This window comes from Linderina pennispora (assembly GCF_002104995.1).
Source record: "Linderina pennispora strain ATCC 12442 chromosome Unknown DL89scaffold_3, whole genome shotgun sequence".
NCBI classification, from domain to species: Eukaryota; Fungi; Kickxellomycota; class Kickxellomycetes; order Kickxellales; family Kickxellaceae; genus Linderina; species Linderina pennispora.
Window position 1 is genome coordinate 182,552 of NW_024468251.1, and position 19,026 is coordinate 201,577.

Genomic DNA, 19,026 nt, shown 5'->3' on the forward strand with positions numbered 1-19,026 from the left:
CGCTAGCCTAACGACATGGAAATTGGCGATGCTGATCCGATCCGGTGATTATCTGATTTCAACACTGCCCAGCCGTACCGTGCTTGATCTGCTTGACAAGCGCCGAACCGTGCGTGCATACCGACATTGCCTCTCTCTTTCCTGCTTTTCTTTTCACCTCGGAACCTTCGTACTCCAAATTTTAAATGAGTGCCCATGTCCCTATTCCTGACATTCCCGGCGTCCGCGTCCCATTTGAGGAAACAAAGTCATTGCGGAGACGCGTTGGCGACATCGCGAACACAGGCAAATTCACGTTCCCGGGGTCACAGCCGGTGAGCTTCACGAAGACACAGGCTATGGCAGAGCTCATGACATCGGACTACCTAGTATGCGAAAAGTCGGACGGCGTGCGGGTCTTGGTGCTGATGCTGTTTGACAAAGACATGCCACAGACGTTCTTTGCGACTCGCAAGAACGAGTACTTTTATGTTCGCAATGTGGCCTTCCCAGCGCCATACCAGAAGACCCCATATGAGAAATACCATCATAACACACTTATTGACGCGGAGCTGGTGGTTGATGTTGAGGCAGACGGGCGGCGGGTCATGAAGCTGCTCGGGTTTGACGCGCTGGTGATCAACGGAAAGAACATCATGAACCACCCGCTTGACAGGCGCCTTGACTACCTAAACAGACATGTTATAGCCCCGTACCAGGAAATGTGCCGTACCTGCCCGACATACTGCAGAGGGCAGCCGTTCATGGCCGAGTTCAAGCGATTCGAAAACAGCTTTGCGGTGCAAACGATACAGAGGGAGGTCATACCAAAACTCAAGCACGAGTCGGATGGATTGATATTCACATCGCGCGTAGCGCCATACACGCCCGGGACGTGCAACAAAATCATGAAGTGGAAGCCAGCGGGCGAAAACTCGATAGACTTCAGGGTGCGGGTAATTGCGTCGTCAACGACAAGTCCGCCAGAGATTGAGCTGCTCGCGTGGCATGGGGGCAACGACTACCATCCATTCGCAAAGATGGCGATGCGGCCAGAAGATTGGGATCGGACATTTAGCCGCATCTCCTCTTTCAACGGATCGGTCGTTGAAGTCAGCTACACGCCCGACTACTGCCCGCCTCACGTGTGGAAGTTTATGCGGTTCCGCAACGACAAGCCACACGGCAACCATATATCTGTAGTCGACAAGATCATCGCCAGCATCAACGACAGTATGGAGCTCGATGAGCTGCTGGCAGAAATGCCGCGCATTCGCACTGAATGGATGAAGCGAAACAACGCTCCACTGTAAAGCAACTTGGCAGAACCCAATCCAATTTTTATCGGCGATATGTGGATTATGAGCAATGAAGAGTGTTTAATGTATGAAAGGAAAATGTGTGCAAGTGAAAAACGCGCGCCCACCCAGCATCTACACCCGGCTCTGGATCATGGACTGGATTGTCGACTGGATGAATTCGCGGCGTGACGACAGGTCAACGCCAAAGATCCGCGACAGCTCGTCGCGCACCTGCTTCATAGTGATGGTAGACAGGTCCGAGTTGTCGAGGATGTTGGAGATGGTGGCAGCAATGGCTTCGTCAGACGGCATCTGCGAGCCCGACATCTGCAGCAGATTGTGGTTGGATGTTGCGGCCTGCTGTGGCGAGGGCATACTGCTACTGTAGTACGAGTACTGCACGGGCGTGCCAAGTCGAGGCATCTGCATCTGAATGGTCTGGTTCTCAAAGCTCTGGCCCATCACCGACTGCGCCTTGTCCATCGCCGTCTGTCCGCCCAGCCCGGTGACTTGGGTGAAGCGGCTGACGGGTCTCACTCCGCCCATTCCGAACTCGTCGATAGCCTGTGCAAACTGCCTCGAGATCCTGCATCTGGCGCTGGCGCTCAAATATCTCACTCTCATATTCGGCCCAGGTTTTCATCGGTATCTCGCTTGGGTCAAATGGCTCTTCGTCCTTGACAAAGATCTGGCGCTTTCCGTCCTCGCCAACGACAATGCGTGTGTTGCCCCAGGAAAAGTCGTCCATGTGCCAGAAGGCGTAGACTGGGATGAAGAACGACCACAGCGGGTAGGCAAACAGATAGATGATCATCCAGCCAATGTGCTGCCACTGACGCTTCAAGATGAAGATGACGGCCTGCAGGCCGTAGATGGCGCCAATGAGGACAAGCGAGATGTAGCCGATGTCGCTGATCTTCGACACGCCGACGTAGATCAGATACGCAAGGTAGAACAGCGTGCAGGGCATGGTCAGCGTACCAAACAGATCGATGAACACGACAAACCGCATCGAGAAGCAGCAGAAGCCGCACATTTCAGGCAGGAACACGAGCTCAACCAGGTTGTGCACTGTCGAGTTAATCCAGCGACGGCGCTGCGAAAGAAGCACCGACCACGTGTCTGGGGCTGTGGTCTTGCACTTTGCATCGGCGGTGAACGTCATCTTGTACTGCGGGAAGTACTTCATCATCAGGGTGGTCAGGTACCGATCCTCGCCAAGCGACAGCAGGTTCTTTTTGTGCAGCGTGTCGACGTGGTTTTCGGCGTAGTCGTCGATGACGTTCTTGGAGATGATAAGCGGGGATCCCCGCTGCGTGCGCAGACGGTACATGCAGAAGCAGCCAGGAAGGCAGGTGACCGAGCCAAATAGCGACTCGAACGCCTTGGCCATGTGGTGCGAAATGAAGTACTCGTAGACCTGGATCATGGTTGTCCACGAAAAGTCCTCGTTTGTCAGCTGCGTCTCGCCACAGATGCCGATGACCTTGGCGTCGTGCACCATGCAGGCAACCAGCCGAGTCAGCGAGTCTGGGTACACCTCGGTATCGGCGTCGACCATGAGCACATACTCGTACAGGGACGGGTGGACGCCAATGACATTTTTCATCTGGTGGTAGATCTCGAGGTCAAGTGGCGACATGGGGGCCTCAAAGTGCAGGCGGTTCAGGAAATGCAGCAGCAGCATCTGCGAGTCACGCTTGCCTCGGTTGCCAGGGCGGGACTTTTCTGTCGGCTTTCCGATCTTGGCAACAACCAGGTACGGCACAACGTGGCCCTCGTACTCGTACAGCCCCGAATACACCTTGGCCATGTTGTGCTGCTGGCCGCCCTCGCCAATCGAGCGGAACGAGCGCGAAGGCGGGTCGAGCTTGGGATCGACGCCCAGGATATCGAGCACAATACGCGGCGTGGGGCGGTCGTTACCAGAGCCCACAATGTTGCCGTCGCAGATGATGAAGAGGAGCCGGTGCTTGTCGTCGTAGCCAAGGGTTGCCAGCGAGTCGATGGTGCGGCGTAGCGATGTCTCGCCCTCAGTGTAGCAGGGGACCTGGCAAATGACAAACTTGTCGTGCTTTTGCGGCCTGCGACGCGACGACAGCTGCAGCGATGCCAGGAACTTGATGCCGATCACCACCATGAGCAGACAGGCGGCGGCCAGCAGCAAGAAGTTGGGGAACAGGCAGCGGAAGCTGTGGCGCGAGTCGACCTTGCCGACGTAGAACAGGTTCTTCAGGCAATGGTAGTTTGCAGCACGCACCTGCTTGGTCAGCGGCAGCATCCTCCAGTACTTTGTGATGTCGGTGTCGCGGGCACCCGCGTCCTCAAAGATCGACTCGACCAGGCGGTGCAGGAACCGCCATTTCTTGATGTCCACGTTCTCGGGCGAGTCGCGCGTCATGAAGTACGAGTTGAGGTTGAAGACCTCGCCGTTGATCACCCGCCAGTACGCGCCGCCCTTGTGGTGCATGCTCTTGATGTACTTTAGCTCCCATACGACATCCCCCATCTGGAACAGCTTCATCTTGGGCAGCACGTGGCGGAAGTAGAAGTCCTGCCGCATCATCATTTTGGAGTTGGCCAGCGACCCGGCCTTGTGCACAAACGGATACTGCGTCTCGGTCTCGGGGTCGGACTTTAGGTACATGAGCCAGTTCGGGTCCTCCCGCTGGGTGATCAGCCCGGGGCAGGCAATGCGCAGCGCCAGCGGGAACGACGCGTTGACATCCTGGCCAGCATACATGAGCATGTCTTCGGGGCTAGCACCACCACGACTCTTGCCATGCTCCTGGTTGAGGAAGTTGGTAATGTCATACACCTTGCCGCGCAGGGCAACGTAGGCGTCATCGCGCTCGGTGTGGTCGCCGACCTCATCGAGGTTGTACACGAACTGCTTCGGACACATCAGCCACCCAAGCCCGATGATGAAGAACAGCACAAAGCACCACATGAAGAAGATGATCAAGCAGATGGCCACTTTCTCTCGCCACGCCATGCGGATGTCCTCGCGCTTCATGCCACAGCAGTTCATCAGCCAGTTAGGGATCATGAATGTCAGGCAGTTGGTCGTCCGCGACCAGCAGCGACGCGAGTTGGACGTGTCGATTTCCTCGACCAGGCCCTCGCGCTCGCCCTTGACGCCGCGGTTCTCGCTGTCTCCGTTGCCGTTGCCATCGCGGTCGCAGTGCTCGCCAAACTCGGTGTTGGTATCCCAGTCCCCCTTCTCATCGCCACCATACCCAGCACTCATCATGTCGTCGCTCTCGTTGCCATCGTCGTCGGCATAGAGGTCGCGCTCAGGCACGAAGCCGCGGCTCTCGGCCCCACCCTCACTGCCAAAGATCGAGCTGGCAGCATCATCGAAGGGGATGTGCGGCGGCGGCAGCTGGCCGTCGAGCGATTCAAACATCTCCGAGTCGGCAATGATCCCACCGCGGCGCCTAGCCTCATGGCGCTGCTTCTCGTACGCGCGCAGCTCCATGTCGATGCTGCGCCAGACACGCTCGGTCATAAAGATCTTCTGGTGGCCCGTCACATAGTGCACGCCGCTGACCCACTCGCGGGCACTGGCCACCTGCGGGACCAGCGTCGCCGCAGTTACCACTGCTGCCGGGTCAGACACAGCAATATTGATGATCGGGCTGTACTTGTCGATGAAGCGCTCAAACGTGAACGAGACGCTGAACTCGCTGGGGCCGCGGCGCTGCGCCATCTCGACGATTGCCATGGCCTTGACCTGTCGCTGGATAAAGCTATGGTCAATTACGCCCGGCTGGCTGGTAATGCTGGCTGGGTCCTCGGCGCGCACGTGCAGAACATGCCAAGCCTTGCAGTAGTCGGCAGCAGCAAAGATGTCCTCGAGCGCACTGCTGATCTCGCCAATAAAGGTGTTGGCAGGATCGGCGTTGTCCAGGGGCTCCAGCTCGACCGGGTCGCTGAGCGACGAGCCTAGCTGCGACGGCTTGCGCACCGACGGGTACGAGGCAGGACGCGTCGACAGGAAGGTGCCGACGATGGTCGACTCCTCCTCGGGGTGGAAGTCGAGCGCAATCTGTGTGATGCCAAACAGCTTGTGGGCGAACTTGCTGTGGCTCGCCTCCTTGAACAGCGTGTAAAAGTCGGGGCTGACTTCCAGGTCCATGTTGTGCTTGCAGAACCCGTCGACACTGTACGACATTGTGCCCATGAAGTGGCGGATGCCAAACAGCGGGGGGCTCTTCTCCCTCTTGTTGGGCGGCGGGCCCGGGACGTAGCAGGCGCTGCGGCCGTGGTTGCGGTTGAGGTTGTTGATCAGCTGGATGTCGTCGTGGGAGAACTCGTCGTCAGCAGCATGCTCCTCAATCGCGCCGACTATGCCCCCGCGGCGCCCAGTGTACTCGCCGCACAGCATACGCATGCAGTCCAGGCGGTGCACCCAAGGCACCGACAGCTGCCCCACCGAGTCATCGTGCAGCTCCTGCGAAATGCCGCAGTCGTCACCAAGCACCTCACGCAGCACGTAGCCCTGCAGGCGCTCGTTGGCCATGTTAAATGCAAACTGCTCAAACGAGCCTGCATTGGCTGCTTTGGTGCCGCTGGCTGCGCCTGGCTTGGTCAGCGCTAGACCCGAGAACCCATACATCTGCAGCACAGCAATGTGGTTGACGGCATCGGGGTCGCTCAGGTGCTGATTCACCGCATCGATGAGCCAGTAGTACACCAGGTGGTACAGCGTGCGGGCCAGCGCATCGCGCTGGTTGCGCGCTCCCAGGCTGTTCAGGAAGACAGTGCAGAGGTCGTTGTTGACCAGGGTAGTCTTGTACGTCAGTGCTGCGCTCAGAGCACCAGTGGAGATGCCCAGGAACTGCGCAGCAAAGTCGATCTCTTCCATGTTCTTGACAGTGGCCGCCTCCTCCGACTTGTCGCCAGCGTCGGCAAACTCGGCATTGCCCAGGTGCATGATAGCAGCAAGCACCTGGAAGATGCAGTTCTGCATGCGCGGCGTGATGCCGCAGGCACGCAGCGACATGCGCAGCTGGTCCATCATTGTCGCATAGTGCGTGGGCGGCGGCGGCGCAGCCTTGATCACGTGCTGGGCAACCAGCTTCTTCGACGCACGCTCGCAGCTCAGATACGTAAACCACGACTCATCACCGCTGTGGCGAAACTGCCACTTCTGGCGCTCAGCCGACGTTGCTCCGTGCAGCAGGTAGTAAAAGATGTTGAAGTTGCGCTCGCCTGCCAGACGCGTGCTGACTCGCCATCTGTCCAGTCCAAACGCAACCACCTTGTTGCCCGAAATCCGGCCGCGCTCGTTGAACTGGATCTCCTGCCACAGCCCGACTCGGGTCGAGTTGCGCGATTCGAGCGTCAAAGCGTTCGAGAATGCCTCGACGACGGCTGTCACATGGCTGAGCTGGTGCTGCGCGCGCGTGTTGTGCCGACCCGCATGCGACGCCAGGATGCAGAGTTGGTCGTTGATGAACTTGGCCGACTCGGACTTGCCGCTGCCGCTAGCGCCACTGAGGATGAACAGCTGGTCCTGCGTCAGCCGGCGCATGTGCGCGTAGGCATCGGAGACCAGCTCAAACACGTGCGGCTCAAGCGAATCCCGCGCTGCAAAGTTCAGTCCCTGGTAGCAGGCCTCGTTGTAGACTAGGCTTGCTTCTTCAGAGAACAGCTCGCCAGACATGGCCTGCTCCGACGGGCACGCGACCAGGATCGACGACGACAGGCGGTAGTATGGCACGGCATTGGCAAAACACGCTGCCACTGACATTGCCACCTTTTCGGGTGTCATTGCATCGCCCATTGCATGCTCGCTGCCAGCTGCAATGGACATTTGTGCAATGCTGGGCGGGCCAGTGTGTGCACGTGAAGCATTGGCTTGCCTCATGCGGTGAGCACCCAGGACGATGTCGTCGTCGGTGTCGTTGTCGCCAAGCGCGCGGCTGACTGTCACCCGCGATGGGCTGGCCTGGCTTGTCGATGGATTGCTCCGGTAACGCGGATCGCCTTGCTCTGCCTGCATGCCACGGCTGCCATCGTTTTCATCATAGTGGCTGCCCCAGCCTGCTGCGTCGTAGGCTCCACTACCAACCATGCTGCCTACGCCAGCCGGGTCGCCTGCTGCGTCCTTCTTTTTATCAAACAATCCCATGAAGTCTGGAACTGCACCTGATCCAAAGAAGTTCAATAATAGTAGTAGTAGTAAAGTTTATGCAACGATGAAGCACTATAAAACTAGCCTTCCCTTGTAGCTGCAAGTATTGGGCTCAGATAGATGGCTATGAGTATTTAATGTGAAGATGTTGTAGCTGATTATCCAGGGATGATGAGTATCAATGCCGATGATGATCGTGAAAAGCAGATGCCGAACAAACAACAGGTTTCTTTTTGTCCAAAAAGAAGGACGTGCTAAATGGTTTAAGTGTCGCGCCTGCCAAGGCTGTGAGGTAGACACTAACAAGTGCCAGATGTGCGCCGCACTTCCCCATGTTCTACCCAGGATACCCTGCACTACTCCATGTAGGTGTGGGGAGACATGTGGAGGGTGACGCTGACGATCTGGCGCCATCCCGCTATTTTGCGGGGTGGTATCGGTCGCGAGATGAGTAGGGCACCTGGTACTGCCATTTTATGGCTCTATGATGCAAAGACATGTTGCATGTATGATCCATCCCCATCTCTGTCTCCCCACAAAAGCATACATTTCGTGAAATGAGAGTGAAACTACCGGGCACATTTTGTGGCCCGGATGTGCTGTTGCGCGAAAACCACCATGCGGAAATAGCAGCAAGCTGGTTTCTCAAAACTCCTGGCCTGCATCTGGCCCCATAGCCACTGCGTACTTGTCAGGCGCAGCCACAGACAATGGATATGGCGTCCGCCACCGCAATTGCTGCTGGCGCTGCTGACCATCTGGGAATGAAGACAGGTGAGCACAATCGGGCATTATTCGCATGCCTTGGTGCGGCAGTAGGCTCGGCTGGCCCGCTATCTGACACCTGCACCCTCTATCTCTATATCATCCGGACAATGACGCAGCTACTGCCGAAGACGCGGCAGATGGTCCACGCTCGCCCCCTGGTTTTAGGCAATGCTGAAAGTTTCGCAACCGAGCTCATATTTGACGCGCTGCTCCCATCTCTTTCACCTTCCTGTTGCAACACATCCTGACTTTTCTCCTTCATCTCGACTCATTTTATTTCCTCTTTACACAGCATGATGACGACCGACTCGCGTACACTCGGGGTCACAAGGTACCAGTGTTTCTGCGCAATGATGGCCGCGCTGGGCAGCGTGAACTTTGGCTGGAACATTGGGGTTATCAACATTCCTGGTGATGTCATTGCCAACTGCGTCACTGGCGAAAAACACTATGACGGGCCCTTCCCCTCGTGCATCCCAACCGGCGGCACCGTGTGGGGCGTGGCCGTGGGCTGTTTCGCGCTAGGCGCGCTTGTCGGCACGGTTGCTGGCAATCCCATTTCTGACAAGTACGGCCGAAAGTTTGTTCTGACCTGGGGGCCTTTGCTGGCGTTGGGCGGAGCGCTGCTGCTGTCGCTGACGACGACACTGGCCCAATTCATCATTGGCCGCATTTTCGTCGGATTCGCCGCTGGTTTCTGCAACGGCGCTCTGTCGGTATATGTCGGCGAAATCACCACGCCTAGAGCGCGCAACATTCTTGGCGGAACTCTCCAGCTGGCCACCAACGTTGGAATTCTGCTGTCGCAGACAATCTCGCTCGGGCTTTCCAGACCCCCACTGTGGCGCATTCTGTTTGCAATTACCGGTGTTATTGGAGTTGTGACCACGCTACTGTTCCCGGTCTGTGTTGAGTCGCCCAAATGGCTGGTGGCCCAGGGCCGTGTCGAGGAGGCCCGGCATGCCCTGGCCCGGCTGCGCAGAGGCGCCGACATCGAGCTGGAGCTCCAGGAGATGCTCGACTTTGACGCCCAGACCAAGGCCCAGGCGGAAGAGGTGCCCAAGGCCAATGTGCTTGACCTTGTGCTTGGCCGCACGCCAGACAACCTGCGCCACCAATTCATTGTTGTCTGCATGATCATGATGTTCCAGCAAATGTCCGGCATTAACGCAGTCATCTTCTACTCGACGCAAATCTTCAACCGCACTACCAAGGATAATCCTGCAGACATTCCGACTACAGCACAGATCCTGACCTGCGTCATCTCGATCGTCGCTACCGTCTTCACCTTTGTCGGCATGCTTCTTGGCGCTCGCTTCGGCCGCCGCAGTTTGATGCTGGTGTCACATGGCTCAATGGCCTTGTTCTGCCTGCTGATATCCATCGGCTCTATCAAGGGCGTCGACGCTCTTGTCATCACCATGGTGTTCTTGTTCAACATCTTCTTCAACTTTGGTGTTGGCCCGCTGCCGTGGGCGGCGGCATCTGAGATGACTCCGGCCTACGCGATGACAGCCATGGCGGCTATTGGTGGTGCAGTCAACTACGCCTTTACCTTCGCCATTGGAGTGTTTTTCCCGCCAATGCAGGATGGCTTGGGCGACTACACATTCGTGTTCTTCATGGGCTTCAACATTGCCGCGTTTTTCTTCTGCTTGCTTTTCCTGCCCGAGACCAAGGGCCGCAGGGTAGAGGATGTTGTTGCCGAGCACTCGACCGGTTTCCACATTGTGCTGGGCAAACGCACTCGTGCATACGATGTGCTGTCTGAAGACAAGGTTACCCAAGTGGTTGCCAAGTCTAGCGAATTCGCGTAATATCATAGCCGTTCTATAGCATAAAAGGAGAATTTCTACATATCCCAGCGGACTTGCGCTCCGTAAGCGGCCACATTTTGCTCCGTCTGCAAACGCACATGCGGGTGTTGTAGCAGATATGTTGGATAGAAAATACTGAAATGGCAGACGCCGCAGACCAGGGTATTGAAGACAAGTTTTTACCAAACGTCCTCCACGTACCGACCAGCTGCGACCAGGTCAGCAAGATACTTGCTCGCATCGTCGGACGAGAGGTGGCCATGGGTCTGGAATACGTCAAGCATGGTGTTGACAACGTCCTTGGCTAGCTTGCTTGCAGAGCCGCACACGTAAACATGCGCCTTCTGACTGTCCAGCAGATCCCAGATCTTGGCACCATCGGCACAAATGTGGTGCTGCACATACTTGCGCTCACTACCAACACGCGAAAACGCAGGCTGTAGCTTGGCCAGTGTGCCGCTCTGCACATATTGCTCGAGCTCGTCCTTGTAGAGGTAATCGTACTCTGGGCTGCGGCAGCCAAAGTACAGTGTGGCATCGCCAGTACCTGCTTGCTTCATCTCCTGCAGGAAGCCGCGGAACGGCGCGACTCCAGTGCCGGCACCGACGAACAGGACTGGGACACCCGGTGGGGATGGCAGGTGGAAAGCTGCTTGGGCAGGACGATGAGAAACCGAAACACGGGAACCGGGCTCCAGCAATGCAAGGTACTCAGTTGCCAGGCCGCCATACAAGCGACCATTGACGATGTCATCGACGATTGCAACCGAAAGATGTACTTCGTTTCCAACTACGGGCTGGCAGCTGGCGATCGAGTAGCGACGAGGAGTCATGGCTGACACAAAGTGCAGAATCGACCCGAACGGAACCTGTCGCACAAGGGGGGCATAGCGGCGAAGCACATCCAGCACTGTGCGAGTCTGCGAAACGAACCCGCTCCAGCCAGGCGACTGCTTGCCCAGCGTGTTGACGTCGTCAGCGGCCTTGCGCAGGACATGGTATGCAGCATCGTCGCCAGCAACCTCACCCAGCGCAACAACCAGCTCACGCGAGGGCGCCTCCTTCCAGTCACACACGTACTGAAGTGCGTCAGACACCGAGCACGATGCCCCTTGCATGGCAGCGGCAGCTGAGCGACTGAACCGCGAGGAATCCGATGTCTGCTCCAGCTCAACAACTGATGCCAGGTCCACATCCAGGATTGCTGAGACCTCACGCACCACACCGGGCTTGTTGACTGGGTACACGTTGAGATGGTCGCCGGTCTGGTACTGAATGCCCGAGGACTGGTCCAGCACAATCTCGATGTGGCGAGTGCTACGGCCGCTCTTGCCGACATCCTGCAGCTCCTGGTTGGCTTTGATAGTGGCATTTTCTGAAGCGATTCTGAACGGAGCCGCGGCAGTGCTGTCAACCAAGGTAATATTGAACGGCAGCGACCTGGGCACAGCAACTGCTTCGGCATAGCCCTCGCTGCTGGACCCGTACTTGGCAGCAAGCATAGCACATGTACGCAATGACCACTGCATGTAGTCCTCCTCAAGATCCTCGTTGGAGTCGCCAAACTGGAACTCGCCCAGAGATGTGGCACCCAGCTCGCCGAGACGCGCAAAGACATAGCGGGGGAACTTTTGGAACGTGCGCCACATCGAGTTTCCCGTGCCAAACACCAGGTAGTCGACGCCATCCAGAACGTCAGTGCGAGTCTCTGTCTCAAGGAACTTGGCAAACTGGCCGGCATTGTCTGGTGGCACACCGTTGTATGTGCTGGTAATGACGATAACAAGCGGGCGCTTGGCATCACCCGACGGTGCAGCGGCGGCAACATCCCAATCGTCCAGAGTCGTCAATGTCACCTGAGGGAAGCCCATCTTTTGCAGCTGCTCAGTCATCTGCACTGCGTAATCCTCGCTGGCACCCATGTTGGATCCGAACGCGACAGTGACATTGGGCAAATCACCACCCGCGATTGCAGCAGCTGAAAGCTTGCCAACGTCCAGCGACGAAGCATCAAGACCGACTGCTAGCTCAGCCGACGTGTCGGTGCGGGGTTCGGGGTACTCGGTGCGCTGGGCGACAGTCATGAACAGGTCCAGCGGACGAGTAGTGATAGCACTGGGGTCGTAATCGATGGTCTTGTTGCCAACGGTGCTGAATTTGTACTTGCACAGCATTATGGCCAGCACAGCACGAAGCTCCATCAGCGCAAGCGACTGGCCAATGCAGGCCCGCTGGCCCGACGAGAACGGGATCCAAGCACCAGACGGGATGTCCTTGATATTCTGTTCGTTGAAACGGTCCGGATCGAACTTGTCTGCATCGCGATATATCCGGTGGTTTCTGTGGATACTCCACGCGTGCAGCCGAATGATGGTCCCAGCCTCGATTAGGTGCCCGCCCGGAAGGACACAGTCCTGCTCGCAGTACTTGTCGATGTTGTTGACAGGAGGGAAAAGACGCAGAGTCTCCTTGATTACCTGCGTCAGGTACTTTAGCCTGTTCAGCTGCTTTGCCTCGGGACGAACACCGGGCTTGATCCCAAGGTCAACAATCTCCTGCAGCACCGCGTCCTGGACTTTCGGGTGCTTGTCGAGCAAATACAGGCACCAGCCGAGCGTGTTGGCCGATGTTTCGCTTCCAGCGATGCCGAGTGTGATGACTTGATCGTAGATGTTGTCGTCGCTGAGACCAACCAGGTTGCCATTCTCATCTGGGGCGCGGGCATTGAGCATAAAGCCGAGCAGGTCCTTTTTCATGTTGGTCGCATCCAGCGACTTTCGGCGCTCCTCAATCACCTGGCGCACTGTGTCCCTTCATGCCCTGCATCTCAGCGTCGAAGCGGTAGTTGGAGGCAAGCGGCAGGTGCTTCCAGTATGCCGTGCGAGTTATGCGCGTCTTGACCTGGCCCAGACAGTAGTTCATGCCGATCAGGAATGGGCTCATAGGTGCATCCTTGCTCTCCAGCAACTTGAAATCGTAGCCGAAACCGACCATTCCGATGGTCTGGAAGGTAATGTTGGTTGCAAGCGTCATGACGTCAATAGGCTCGTTGGCTGCATACTGCGACACGAGATTGTTGGTGTCGAGCGCAACCTGCACCATCTCCTCGTTGTAAATCTTCATTGCGCTGACCGAGAACGCGGGCATAAGCAGTCGGTGTGCCAGCTGCCACTGGGGATCAGTCGACGAACTGGTAAACAAGCCGGTGCCGCCTACCTGGCGAACCTCGGAGAACGGGAACTGGACCTTCTTGTAGAAATACTCGCTGTCGTTGATCGCAAAGCTGACCACCGGCCGGATCGCGGGTGGCCACCACGTGTGTAGAGAAGACATAGAACTGGATCGTGTCATGGTCGCCGAACAGCGCAGATAGGCATTCGCGCGTGTCACGGATAATCATGGGCACGATCCCAACCACCGGGTAGCCCTTTATGTAGGGGATTGCGCGACGCACAGATGCGGTCTGCACATAGGTGGCCTTCAGATCAAGGAGCTGGCGCACATCGGTGACCTCGCTGCCCTCCTGGCTGCTGAGAAGCGTGATTCCATCGGCGTCGGCAATCTTGAGCTTTGCAGCAACAGACTGGCGCAGCTGCTTCATTGACGAATTGCTGCCGAACGATACGATGACGCCTTCCTCAACCGACTTGCCCTGCTCGACGACAACCACAAATGCCGTTACTTCTTCGGCCCTGTCCATGCATGGCCGGGCACACCATTGCGCCACTGTCCACAGCTGCATCTGGATATTCGGCTGTTGTCATATGCGATTCCGGATTGTTTGGAAATTACACCGATAGGAAGTGTATGTGAAAGAAAGCAAGGCTAGGTGGCAGACCCACTGCTGGCTAAGCGGCCGCGATGGGCGCCTTATAGAGAGATTCAACCGCGCTACCGCCGACGCTGGCCGTGCTCTCACATGTGCGCACAGCGAGGCTGAACTCCGTGGAATAGGATCACCGTGTGAGGTCAACAGGAAACCTGCCCGTTCCGTCGAAGCTTGGCTAATACTCTTCATTGACCAACCATCTGTCTGTGATCGACCCTGTGACTGAAATGGGCAATTTTTAAAAAAGGAAAATATCTCCAAACTCCAGCTTGCTGCTAGCGTTGAGTCTCAGGCACACACAGTAGAGATTTACTGCGACGGCTCCGCGCTAACACATATGTCTGTGCTATCCACAGTTCGGAGTAATGCGCGGCAAACGAAATTGAAATGGCCTGATACTGCCATGGCTTTAAGGCCCGGTTAGCTCTTCTCAAAGTATGCAAATTGCATCGCTCTTCCGGAGTTTTGTAGACGGAATTCGCCTGGAAATGCGCTGCCATTTTTGTCTCTCCCAGCACCTCGTCTCCGAAGTTGACGCGCACCTCCCATGCTGCACTTTCTAATTCTGGTTGCCGTTGCCGTGGTTGCAGTCTACTTTGCCAACCGATTCGCCGAAAGGTGGGTCAATTAGGCTGATTATGGCTGAAAATAGTGCAGTCGAATATGGATATGCCAAATCCGTTGGCAGCAGGGCAGGCTCGATGCGGCAGCTGCTCAACACATATTGCCCATCACTAGTGGACAAGCGTCTAGCGCGCATGGTTCCAACGCCGTTTCTCTACACGTGCATGATGCAGTCCTTGTACAGCCATTCTCTGTGCGCGTCGGCGTGACAGGTTCAGCAACATCAAGTACAATCGCGAGCTCTTTGTGTTGAGCGATGGCGGCACCGTGTCACTGGACTGGTACCCGGGGCCAGATTCATTCGGTGGCAGATCAACACCGATTGTTGTCGCCATGACGGGCATTGCAGGTGGCTCCAAAGAATACCATGTTCGCTGTGTTGCAAAGCGCGTCGCCTGTGACAGAGCCACGCCTTGTCGGTTTGTGTGCATGAACTTCCGTGGGTGCGCGCGCACCCTGCTCACTAACCGGCGACAGAACGACGCAGTGAATACCAGCGACTATCGTGAGGTTGTGAATTCGATCTGCGAGCGGTTCCCAGAAGCGCCGGTCTTTGGAGTTGGCTTCTCACTGGGTGCCAGCCTGCTCACAAAGTATCTTGGCGAGGAGGGCGACACATGCAAGCTCACTGCCGCCATCGCCATCAGCTGCCCGTTCGATCTGACGGTGGTCAGACGCATGTTCAACGCAAAAACCTATTCTCAATACCTACCTGTTCAAGCCACTCATCCGCCGGGCGCTGCTTCGCCAGTTTGAGAGAAACAAGGACGTCATTCTGTCAGGCGATCAAGGATTCGATGCAGACACCATCAGGAACTGCCAGTCCATGGCCGACGTCGAGCGCATATTCATCCTCAAGGACGCTGGGTTCAAAACCAGCGACGAGTACTATAATGCAGCCTGCAGTGCCAACTACATAGACCGCATCGGCGTTCCGTACCTCTCCATCAACAGTCTGGATGACCAGATCACGCCGGTTCAAGGCATTCCATTCGACAAGTTCAAGGCAAACCCCAACACAGTCCTGGCGCTGACAGAGCATGGCGGCCACCTCGGGTTCTTGACAGGGTGGCAGCCTCGGATCTGGTATCTGGACACGGTTGCGGAGTTTGTTGCCCTTGGTGCAGTAGCCGGCAGGAAAAGCGGTGTCTTGTGATTACGAATAGACATGCACGCTTCGCAGCAGAAAGCCCTGAGCGATGTCTTGGCAGTCATCCAGGTTGTCAAATCAAACGTGACCTGCTTGATTTTGCAGGCTCTCCCAACCATCGCCAACGACTACATAAGCAATGCCCGTCATGGTCTAGCAGATGTCACCTCTTCTTCTCCAGCCTTTGCACAGTTTTGATTTTGGCTCTCTAGAGATATCCATGACTATTGACACCATCACCGAGCACCCGCAGCCGTCGAGCACGCCCACATCTAGTCCAGGGGCATGAGCGCAGGTGGGAAGACGTCCATGTTCGAGGTCCGCAACTCTATCGTGGCCATTGAGATAGTCTTCCCTTTCGATTTCAGCCTTACCACTGCCGCCTGCAACTTTGCAACTGGCTTCGTTGTAGATTGCGACCTTGGGATTATTCTGTCGAACAGGCATGTCCTTGGAGTCCGGCCCTGGTATCCACAAGGCCACATTTGACACGAACGAATACGTCTACCTCCAGCCAGTCCATTACGACCCGATCCATGATTTTGCCTTCTTCCGCTATGACCCTGCAGCATTGAAGCACACCCAGCCGAAGGCAATAAGGCTGTTTCCCGACGGTGCTAGACCTGGTGTTCCATTCCAGCTCATTGGCAATGCAGCCGGGGAGAAGATGACGGTGTGCGCAGGCACACTATCCCAGGTCAACCGGAATCCGCCTATTCTAACTGACGGCTATGACGTAAACACCTTTTATTGCCAGGCATCAACCACTTCTACAGGTGGTGTCTCTGGCTCGCCGCTCTTGGACATCGGCGGCAATGCCATAGCGCTGAGTGCAGCAGTATCTCGGTACGAAAACTCTAGCTTCTTCTTGCCGCTTGAGCGAGTGGTGTATTCGCTCGGAGTATGTGAGGCGTGGCGAACGCACCCCCCGCGGGACTATCCAGACAGCGTTTCTATTCGAGTCGTACCAGGAGGCGCAGCGTCTGGGACTGCCAGAGCAGGAAATCGAAGAGTCTCGCCTGGCCAACCCCAAGTCGGAGGGCATGATAGTTGTTGACAAGGTTCTGCACAAGGGCCCTGCAGACGGGGCCTTGGAAGTCGGCGACATTGTCATTGACATGGACGGCAAGCCCATCTGCGATTTCGTTGGCTTGGAGTCGGTGCTGGATGCCAGCGTTGGCTGCACTGTTGAGTTTGTCGTCTGGCGCAAGGGCAAGCTGGTTCCTGTCACTGTTTGTGTGCAAGACATGTATGACGCCACACCTACCCGGCTACTCCACTTTGCACTGGCTACGCTTCATGACATGTCCCTTTCGCTGGCTCTAAGCCATTCGTCTGTGCTCACCGGGGTTTTTATTGCAGGAAGCACTACCATGTTCCTTGCCCACTGTCGATAAAAAGACATACCGTCTCATATTGTCAGTAAACGGGACTCCCACACCGAATCTCACGGCACTCTTGGATGCATTCCGTTCTGCTCCGGGTGGCCAACACGTGGTAATGAAGGTTGCTAATTATCAGAACACACTCGACTATGTTGTGGCTACGACGAGCCTGGCCGAGAACATGGGTCCTGTTAGACTGTTTACATGGAGCATGGAGAGCGGATTCTGGTCGGTGGAAGACGTCGAGATGCGATGCAAGGAGGCTGGCAGCAATGCTTCAGAGGCTGCGCTATTGCTACCAACAGCTGATGTTATCCCGCGTGCCCTGTCAAGCGCCCACGCCAATCTGCACAGTGTTTGGAGGAGCATAGTCCGTATTACCTCAGCAGCATGTCTCCCTGCTGATAACTGCAGTGGGGGAGCCGCGTCAGATACAGGGTTCGTGCTTGACAGGTTGGCTGGCATCGTCGTGTGCAGTGCCAGCGCATTCCACGGATCGGCAGCAAATGTGCTGATTACCATACGCAACACCCTTCAGGTGTCTGCAACGGTTGTCTATGTCCATCCGCTGTACCCATTGATCCTCCTCAAGTACGACCCTTCTGATCTCGGCCCCGCTGCAGATGCCCTGGTTTCCGATCTTCCAGTCGACACTAAGTACTGGTGCGGGGAAAGCCGCCTCACGGTTGGCCAGGAGATCACGGTTCTTGGCACCAATCCGTTTATGCAGCCCCAGGTCTTCTACAGTCGGATTGTTGACCGGTATCTCTACGAGGGCGATAAATCCTGCAAGGAACATGACGCTACCACGTATTTCAACTTTCGATATCATCGATGTTCTTTGCGCAAGCAACTGCGAAAACAGCTCCTCGGGTGCCATTTGCAATTCGGACGGCCATGTACTCGGCCTCTGGATCCAGCTACCGCTTTGCTACAAGGACCACCATCCGAAGGTATTCACTGGTGTTGATCTGGTTCATATCAGCAAGCTCGCTGAGAGGATGAGATCCAGCAGCGAGTATCCAGACATTGTACGGACGCTGAATGCCCGTCTTTCCAGGATCTCGCTGGCCGAAGCCAGAGGATACGGGCTTTCTGACAAATGGGTTGCGCGAATCCTGGCAGTTGCAGACTGCGAAAGCTCTGTGTTCCTGGTCAAGCAGCTGGACATTCCGGGTGCGGTGGAGGCGCCGGGCGTTGAAGTTGGCGACATAATCCTGAGTGTTGGCAACAATCTTGTTCGCCGGATCGATGATGTTGCCATTTCTGTACGAAAAGGGAAGCGTCCGACCTCACCGTCTTGCGGCAGGGCCAGGAGATAGCTGTCGCTGTCAGCACCACCCATCCTTGCGAGACCAATACTCGCCGCTACTTGTACTGGGCAGGGCTGTTCATTCAGGAGCCATATGTGTCTGCGTACCGCTCATCAGCCTCGATCCCGTCGACAGCTTTCACGTCGTTTTATAAATGCGGTTCGCCAGGCGAGAATGTGGCCGTTAGCAGTGGTGGTTTCATCACCGAGCTCAACAACGAGGCAGTTGAAACCATCGACGACCTTATCAGGATCATCCGCACGCTGACCGTGAGCAGCTCTGAATTCAACAAAGCCGTTGCAGCCGACAGGACTTGGCAGACGTGTCACTACGGTTCCTGGGTGTGATGTCAAGCTCAAACTGGTCGACATTAGAGGCCAGGTCTTTGTCCGCAAGTTCCGCACTGACGACCACTACATGCCTGGCTGGCATATGAAGCGCGGTGGTGGCATTGACGCCAAGTGGGTGCTAGAGAGCTTTTAGATATGCCGTTTGGCGTCTGTTTTTATTCTTACTTTCGCCTATTGTAGATGGCAAGACAGCATTTGGTCTCGTCTTCCACACATGCAGTTTGCACTCCAAAGATCTACATTTGTCGAAAATAGATCTGAGAGGGGTTGTCAATTTTTTTCCTAGCCTGGACAGTGACGTGTGGGCCACCCTGGGCATTTAAAAGCGATGTCAGTCTGTGGGAGAAGGAACGCCGGCAGTGAGAAGC

General features: G+C 56.3%; 7 protein-coding genes across 7 annotated transcripts; 4 read left to right on the top strand and 3 right to left on the bottom strand.

The window, feature by feature from the left end:
• Nucleotides 1-134: 134 nt before the first annotated feature.
• DL89DRAFT_265557 (mRNA capping enzyme alpha subunit) lies at nt 135-1,366 on the top strand. The gene has a single exon (XM_040886720.1). The coding sequence runs from the start codon at nt 186-188 to the stop codon at nt 1,290-1,292; it is 1,107 nt and encodes a 368-aa protein (XP_040745268.1). The 5' UTR covers nt 135-185; the 3' UTR covers nt 1,293-1,366.
• DL89DRAFT_265558 (uncharacterized protein) lies at nt 1,326-2,841 on the bottom strand (the record flags this gene model as incomplete). Its single annotated transcript, XM_040886721.1, has 2 exons — nt 1,326-1,816; nt 1,899-2,841. 2 exons carry the CDS (start codon nt 2,839-2,841, stop codon nt 1,413-1,415), a joined length of 1,347 nt encoding a protein of 448 aa, XP_040745269.1. The 3' UTR covers nt 1,326-1,412.
• A 4,677-nt stretch (nt 2,842-7,518) lies between these two features.
• On the bottom strand, nt 7,519-7,851 carry DL89DRAFT_265559 (uncharacterized protein). The gene has a single exon (XM_040886722.1). The coding sequence runs from the start codon at nt 7,754-7,756 to the stop codon at nt 7,601-7,603; it is 156 nt and encodes a 51-aa protein (XP_040745270.1). The 5' UTR covers nt 7,757-7,851; the 3' UTR covers nt 7,519-7,600.
• Nucleotides 7,852-8,302: 451 nt separating this feature from the next.
• DL89DRAFT_244322 (general substrate transporter) lies at nt 8,303-10,007 on the top strand (the record flags this gene model as incomplete). Its single annotated transcript, XM_040885060.1, has 1 exon — nt 8,303-10,007. Exon 1 carries the CDS (start codon nt 8,484-8,486, stop codon nt 10,005-10,007), a length of 1,524 nt encoding a protein of 507 aa, XP_040745271.1. The 5' UTR covers nt 8,303-8,483.
• Nucleotides 10,008-10,185: 178 nt separating this feature from the next.
• Nucleotides 10,186-13,749, bottom strand: DL89DRAFT_282043 (cytochrome P450; the record flags this gene model as incomplete). Its single annotated transcript, XM_040889664.1, has 3 exons — nt 10,186-12,717; nt 12,803-13,247; nt 13,270-13,749. 3 exons carry the CDS (start codon nt 13,747-13,749, stop codon nt 10,187-10,189), a joined length of 3,456 nt encoding a protein of 1,151 aa, XP_040745272.1.
• Nucleotides 13,750-14,364: 615 nt separating this feature from the next.
• On the top strand, nt 14,365-15,747 carry DL89DRAFT_265560 (AB-hydrolase YheT). Its single transcript, XM_040886723.1, is given in 4 exon segments — nt 14,365-14,454; nt 14,489-14,653; nt 14,673-15,174; nt 15,212-15,747. The coding sequence occupies 4 exon segments, from the start codon at nt 14,384-14,386 to the stop codon at nt 15,614-15,616; spliced, it is 1,143 nt and encodes a 380-aa protein (XP_040745273.1). The 5' UTR covers nt 14,365-14,383; the 3' UTR covers nt 15,617-15,747.
• Nucleotides 15,748-16,055: 308 nt separating this feature from the next.
• DL89DRAFT_255574 (uncharacterized protein) lies at nt 16,056-18,791 on the top strand (the record flags this gene model as incomplete). Its single annotated transcript, XM_040885368.1, has 6 exons — nt 16,056-16,456; nt 16,491-16,999; nt 17,034-17,805; nt 17,861-18,263; nt 18,305-18,577; nt 18,603-18,791. 6 exons carry the CDS (start codon nt 16,056-16,058, stop codon nt 18,789-18,791), a joined length of 2,547 nt encoding a protein of 848 aa, XP_040745274.1.
• Nucleotides 18,792-19,026: the final 235 nt, after the last annotated feature.